The sequence below is a fragment of the Anoplophora glabripennis genome, unplaced genomic scaffold, assembly GCF_000390285.2.
Source record: "Anoplophora glabripennis isolate ALB-LARVAE unplaced genomic scaffold, Agla_2.0 scaffold23, whole genome shotgun sequence".
Classification (NCBI taxonomy): Eukaryota; Metazoa; Arthropoda; class Insecta; order Coleoptera; family Cerambycidae; genus Anoplophora; species Anoplophora glabripennis.
Window position 1 is genome coordinate 1,440,651 of NW_019416624.1, and position 7,876 is coordinate 1,448,526.

At 29.4% G+C, this 7,876-nt stretch overlaps 1 protein-coding gene across 1 annotated transcript in view; it reads left to right on the forward strand.

Moving 5' to 3' along the window:
* Positions 1-20: 20 nt before the first annotated feature.
* Positions 21-7,876, forward strand: part of LOC108904541 (transmembrane 7 superfamily member 3-like) — a 12,967-nt gene continuing 5,111 nt past the window's right edge. The window contains exons 1-5 of the mRNA XM_018707139.1: positions 21-200; positions 399-749; positions 806-1,231; positions 3,309-3,476; positions 3,809-3,961. Of these exons, the coding sequence (XP_018562655.1) occupies positions 137-200; positions 399-749; positions 806-1,231; positions 3,309-3,476; positions 3,809-3,961 (1,162 nt within the window). The 5' untranslated portion in view covers positions 21-136. The remainder of the gene's footprint in view (positions 201-398; positions 750-805; positions 1,232-3,308; positions 3,477-3,808; positions 3,962-7,876) is intronic.

The window sequence follows — 7,876 nt, forward strand, 5'->3', positions numbered from 1 at the left end:
ATTGTCATTGCCGATTTCGTTTGTTTTGTCGGCTCACAGTCTCAGCTCTCAGCTGTTTACATTTTTTTTAACTTGGATAATGTAAGGAGAAAATTTATTTACCAGTTATTTTAACGTGTCTATTGAGTGTACGAAAATGAAAAAGTGTGTGAATTTTGTAGTGCTCGCTGTATTATATATTTCCGTCCCTATCTGCTATGGTAAGTGGTCTCATTTCTGGTAATATCTTCATTAATCAGAAAATTTGCCCCGATTATATCATTTTGTACGATACTTGATAAAATTCACATAATTATTATGTATGTGAATTGTATATATGTCCTGGTGTACCCCATAATTTTATCTACTGTTTTAAATATTGTTTTTTGATACCTAACCTCAAATTTCTAATGTTTTAGTATCTTGCAAAAATGTAGAAGTGGATTTATCTAATTATTGGCCTAATAGCCCAACAATAAACGTCTTTCAAAAGTACATTACCCTCTCTGAAGATGTAACAACAGTGAACATTCTGAATATCAATGATGACGTTGGATTCTTAATAATACAAGTACACAGTTATGTCGAAAATATTACACTGTCTTATAATTCTACACTTCAGTTACATTCATTTGTCACTGGGACTAATGTAGGTTTAATTTATGGTTATGGAGAAAGTAGTGCCAATTTTTATATTTTCCGAAATGTGCCGAACAATCAACATGTTTACGATTCATTTCTACTGGTTGTAACGGTTTATGATGCGATGGGTAAGATTTAACAAAAATAACATATCTTTCATTGTCTTAGTTAATTATACTTTTAGATCCTGTACCTGGGGGATGTAATCTAAGCTTTGCGAATATGGTGGCCCCTTATCAAATTGTATCCTCTAACGAAGAATACATAACTGTTGAGAGTCAGCCACCATCGGGTTATGGAGTTTCGTGTGATGATAATAAAATACAAATAGAAATGTACCATCTGTTTATGGGTGAATATGATAAAAGTATAAATGGATATTTCGAGGGAATTACTAAGATGCTTACTGTTGAAAATGTAAGGGCAAACGGAAGAAAAGTGCCATCAAGCGAAGGATATTTCCTCTACAATAAATTATTCAGTTTGTATAGAGGAACTGGCGAAGTGTTTGCTATTTTAGCGACTTTTAACGACAGGACTTCAGCATACGTGCCTGCTGTTTCATATGGATGTGATATGAGGAACTGGGACGGAAGTTGTATTGGTCCAAGTAAGTTTTCCTTATTTAAATATTTATAAATATTAGAGATAATTTTCTATCGAATTATGTTAACGTTTTCTAAAAATTTGTGTGATTATACAGAGAGGACCAATTTCCATATTTATGGGGATATCTTATACTCGAGCAAATAAAAAGTAGGTAGTTAACACGTCTCTGACGCTGATGAAATTGAATGAAGACAACCGTCTCAGTATCTCGATTCCTATAAGACATGCAGGGCATGCAAATTTTTTGTGATTTCGAATAGCTTATATTTATTCATAAACATTTTAGATTCTTATGACATTTTTTACAGTTTTCTGTGTTAAATACAGTTTATGCACACAGTATTTTTCAATAACTCAATTTTTTTAATATAACACAAACCCATATCTTTTTAAACAGAGCTCCCTATATATTTTTTGAACATCCCCGTGCCAAAAAAGTAGTTTTTAATTTTTTTTTAAATATCAAACAAGTGACAAATAAAATTAAGTAGACATTTTCTGCTATCAAGAAGGCCCTGAGTAAACAGTTTGTTGATTTTCCCCTGCGGTTGTAACGGGTAGAAAAAGCCACCCATAAGACTTGTTTCATGCGTGACTTTCTTTGTTATTACTAGGTAGGTACCATTTAAAAATTCAATTCATTCTAAATAAATTGTGTAACTTTTTCGTAAAATTAACGATTTTTGAGCAAAATAAATTATTTAAAATGAAATATGTGAAAAAACAAACATTCAACATTTAATATAAATAAAATACAACATACCTTTTTTGTTTAGAATGAATCAGAGTATCTGAAATGAATTTTTAAATGCAACAAGTGTAGTAACAAGAAAAAAAGTTGTGTATGAAACAAGAGTTGGGGGTAACTTTTTCTACCCCTTACAACCGCAAAGGAAAATCAATTATTTATTGAGTGCCTTCTTGAAATGCGGCCTGCGTAATAATAATATTCCGCCTCCTCTCCCGCACAAGTCTCCGACTTCTGGGCTAATTCTCGTAATTAGAATGAGGAGTAGAGATATTATTATTATATTATTATTGATAGCAGAAAATGTTTTACATAATTTAATTTTTTTTCTCTTTTTTGGTAAGTATTTCAGAAAATAACATTAAAAACTACTTTTTTGGCACCATTTTTATGGGGTTGTATCTTCATGGGGGATGTTCAAATGAGATTATTTTATTTACTTAGTTACACCCTGTATAAATCACTTGATTTTTTTTTGCTTGAATATAATGTAGTTATGAGTGAATTTTACACAAATTTAAAGAAATATAAGAGTGTTACAATAAAATGTCACATATTCGACTGAATTTCATGCAAAAAACTATATTAAAAAAACTTTTTTACAAAAATTCATCAAGAATAAAGTATGGCATCATAGATAATGGCTAAAATTGAGAAACACTATGTATCTCTGAAACGACTCAAAACACAAGCAAACTGTACGTGGTGGGACAGTGTTGATAATTTTGGGAGACATTTCATATTTTACAAAGAAATTGGCAAGAAGATGTCTTGGAGTTAATTTTCGGATGGGGAAAACTGCATTTTGCCATCTTGATTTGTTGAACCTTTTTCAGGACTTTGTTTTTTGACCATTTTTTGTGAGGTCAGCAACCTTTTTATTTATGTTTTTATTATTTTTTATTTTAGGCTTCTCTTCAGTATTTTTTTTTAATTCTCCTGATTATTAAGTACTGGCACCATGGATAAATCTCATACCTACCTATCAATAAAAGTATATGATACACTGAGTATAAGATTTTGCTGTTTCTATTTCTTTTTTTTTTTGTATAAATATAATATGTAGGTACAAACCTCCAAGGTATATAGAACTCACAAACATAATGGAGACAAGGTAAATTATTTTTGTGAGTTCTATCTACCCTCAAAGTTTGTTGGTTAGTTTTGTTTACACCCTGAATAAGACACAATACAAAAATAAATTTTATGCAGTTTTCAAAAAATCAAAACATTTACTTCTCGATTTAAATGATATTAAAAAAAAAGTAGTGTCATATCAAATAGAAATTGGCTTATACTGTACAGCTTACGTAGGTATTTTCTTTTACAGTAACACGATACTGGAAATTCATATGTGCTTTGCTCTTAATATTGGGACTGACAATTTGCTTTTATGGCCATAAGTTTTTCAAGTTCACACTATTTGTATTGGGTTTTGCATTTGGTGTGTTGCTGACTTATTTTATCATAACTCTGGACGATCACTTTGACGTGGATGGTAAGTTTAAGAATATTTTTTTTCAACTTTTTTTACAAATACCTACATGTGATAACAGATGTTCTCTTGATGCAAAACAGAACATTATTATTATTCAGGAATATTAAATTAGAAAAAATATGCGTTGTATATTTATTTGATTTTTGATTCCTAAATTATTTTTTGTACATACCTACAGTTTTATTTATTGTCATTATTTGTTTTTGTCTTCAATTTATATTTTTTATATAAAAATTGTTTTGACATTTCATTAAAATTTTAACAAATTTAATACTTTTATTAATTTTCATGAACTTCAGATTTTATAATTGTCCAATAATTGCCCTTTTTAGAGAAAATGGTAACTTCTATAATGATTGGATTTTTATATGGAATAATATGGGTGTTTATTTGGTGGAAATTTGGTGTTCCAGTTTTATCGGTACAACTAAATTTTATACTGAGTGGATTGTTAGTGGCCTCAATTATATTTTATGCTGGTCTTGGTGAGTAGAAATATTTTAGATTAAAATTGTCTAATTAAGTACTAATACTTGATATTTTACAATCTCTACTTTTGAATTTTTTTGATATAAAAATGTAGGTTTGTGTTCTAGATTTTTTTTGTGAGGGTCTAATGACAAAAATAGAACATAGATGCTTACTGTTAATTCAATTTAAAAATGATTAAAATATATTTTGCTTGGTACTAATTTTTTTTGTTATTTGCGGCAAGTGACTATGTTTTCGTATAGAAAAAATTAAATAACCATTTGGTGCAGTTATAATAAAAACCATATACTACTAAAATTACTTTAAAAGGTATTAAGCTAATTAAAATTAATAATAACTAACGATATTGTACGAAACAACTACTCTGTGGACTAAAACCCCGTCCGGCAGTAAAAGTAGTAATCAAACCATTTATTATCAATGAAAAAAACATACTTGACATATTGAAATAATAATTAAATAATATATACTTTCAAATAAATTATCTGTTTTTGTTTCTAATGTCACCTCTATAACAGAGATAAGCTCCAGTAATAATTAATAATTGAGCTGACGTATTTCTGCATTTCATAGACTGCTTTCTCAAGTGGTTTCTTTGTAAAAATTGGATTTAATCCAATTTAAGATGAGGGTCATTTACAAAGTAATTTTTTCTATAGAATCCGCATCCGACCTCAGAATTGCTCCATCACGTCACACTTCCGAGATATCCTAACCTAAAATTGCGAAAAGCCCGTTTTTTCTATATTACATCGCGAAAAAAATTATTTTCCTGAAAACGAGTCTTATCGTCTAAAAGTAGAACCCTTCAAAATACCGTTTTCAAAGTTTAAAAACAATTTTTGTTCTCGGAGATATCATTAAATGAAGTTTAGTACTTTAGCGATTTCATAACACCAGTATCATAATTGAAAAATGTTCTTCGGATAGTCGTAATTTTTCTAGCAGAAACATTTAAATTTGTTCCCTTTAATTTCGATTTCTATTTAGCATGAAAATTTGAGTTTTAATTTCGATTAGAAACAACTTTGTACATAGCGTTCCAATCAAAAACTATCATAGATTTATGCTGTCAGAACAAGAGTGTTTAACTAAATTAACTACCTCTAACCAAAAGGGCAAATGGCAAATAAAAATTCCGTATCACACTTTTTTTTTCTTTCTTAATTAAATTTAGTATGCCGGCATTTATGTAGGATGTCACTTTTAACATAATTAGCAAATATAGGCCCTTATTATTTTTAAAATTTTCAGAAATGACCACTATTTTTAATAACAAATAAAATTACAATTATTTTATATTTGTAAATTACTTTTCGGATGAATTCGACCTCATTTAATTTAGTGATAATAAAAAGGATGATCATTTTCAATAATTTTGTTATTTTATAAATAATTCAATCAGATTTATATCTAGACTGCGTTGGCGACGATTATATAGCTATCTAATCTTGGTCTAATTTTTGTTATCGATTTTCGGTTTAAATAACTCATATTACGTTGATAAAAATGTGAAAAAACTTTTGATTCACCAACGGTGACCAAAAATGAAACCTCGTATTCTTTGTTGAATTTTAAGGGAGTTTTTCATATAAAGTTTTTATCTAGGACGCTTCGTTAAAAAGATACAGGGTGTTAAATTGCAAAAAATATTTTTAATTTTTTTAAAAATTTAAAAACTAGTAAGTGATATAATTTGAAATTGGGCACATGTATTTATGTAAACATTGTCGAGATTTTAAGGCCTTCTCCTAAAATTTAGATGCTCCAGTGGCGGAGATACAGGGTGTCGGTGGAATATTTTTCTAAATAAAATAGTACGCCACTGCTTTACGGTAACAACCATGAAATTTTCGTATTCGTCTTTCAATTTTCTTATTCGTCTTTCAATTTTCACTAGTTTTTAAATTATTTAAAAAAATTAAAAATATTTTTTAACGAAGTGTCCTAGAAAAAAAATTTATACGAAAATTCACGAAAAAATATGAGGTGTCATTTTTGGTCATCGTTTCTGAATCACCCTGTAAATTTCAAAGTAAAAAAAAATACTTATAGAGGTATTACTACTACTACTAAGCATGTCATACTGTAGTATAGTTTTGTATTCATTTCTCTAAAAGTCATCTTCAGTTCATCTAACTGTCATTGTGGATTTGTTTATATTAAGAAATTCCCATGTTTCATCTAAAAGAAATGAATTCTGGCTTATACTTGATAATTTTTTAAAACATAACTTAACTCTGTTCCTCGCTCTGTTCATGACATATTGATATCATCACAGCCACCCTACCCTAGGGAGAAACATTCTTTTAAATTTAATTTTCATTTTGTCGGTGTTAGATTTTTTAACATACTATCACTTCCGCTTTATTATTCATCACTAAATTATGTCAGCAACCCACAGTCAAATTTCTTTACATAAGTACGTTAAAACGTATTTTTTATACATTCAAGTGTAATTTTTATATACATACAGGGTGTCCCAGAATATGTGGGCAATCTCTCGGATTTATACGGGGAACGTTAAAATAACATAACAAGTTTCTATAAAAATCCCTAGAGGAGCCCCCCCTACAAAGATGCAGGCCCCTAAAATCGATTTTTTTAAAAACTTAAAATACCTTGTGCGATTTAAATTTTTAGTAAGAAACAAATATAAATAAAAGTGGCGTTTTTTGGATAGGCGCAGAAAGAATGCAAATTTATTTCTTTTTACAAATATAATAAAAATCATATTAAAATAAAATAGTTTTTTCTCGAAGACTTCGTTTTGTCGATATCAACCAAGAGTGCTTTTTTTAAATTTAAGTTTAAAGCTCTAAAAATATTACAGCTAGTCCATCCCTGGCAAACCAAATAAGCCAATTTGTTTTCATGGGTCAATTTTTAAGGAGTCTTATCTGTTGTCCATCATATTAAATAATTAAATTACATACAGTATTTTAAAAGTCGATTTTCATGGGCGTCCTTTAGGGGCCTGTACCTTTGTAGGGGGACCTCTAGGGAAAATTTTTATAGGGACTTGTCATGTTATTTTAACGTCCCCTATATAGATCCGAGAGATTGCCTACATATTCTGGGACACCCTGTGTATGCCATATTTGGTATACTTATAATCCATTTACGGTAAGTTTGCAATTACTTTACAGTGGGAAATGGCACAGTGTTGCCAAGTTGTAAAAATAATTTTTTTTAAATATCTTAAAAAATATATTTTTGACAGCGAATCTACGAGTAGTTTATTAGAAATGTAACCTGGAAACACATTATGTAGTCCATTTAAATAATTTAGGAAACAGTCAAATATTTAATTTTCATTTAGAATTATTTAAAATGATCCGCAATGTTATCAGACATAACCTAACATTTTTCACATAAATTTTAAATTAATATTGTTGATAATATTTAAAATGCAGTTCATAATTGGTGTAACAATTACAACTTACGTCTCCTACAGCACCAAGTGGAAAAAGTAGCCCTCCATTTTCACGTTCCTGTTTAAAGTAGTCTATTAAACACCCCGCCATTGCTTGAGCACGATTCGATAAAGGTTTCGGCATGTTAAAGCGTTGCATACACACCGTTAATTTATTACTACTAAAATTTGGTTCCAATACAGAAAAATCTCACCGAGCGCCATCGAACGTAATAAAACGTCAATATGTTATACAGGGTGTAACGGATGCTGATGGCCAAACTTCAGGGGGTTATTATACAAGTAATTTTCAACAAAAAAGTATTATAAGATTTTTTTGGAAAGTTAATAGTTGCTCTTTTATTTAACATTTTTTGATTTCAAAAAATTTTGTGCCTTTTTTCATAAAAACAAAAATATTTCTGTTATTCTTACAGACACATCAAATTTAGACATGCCATCGGAAAGAGCGTTACATTTACTACAAGACGAG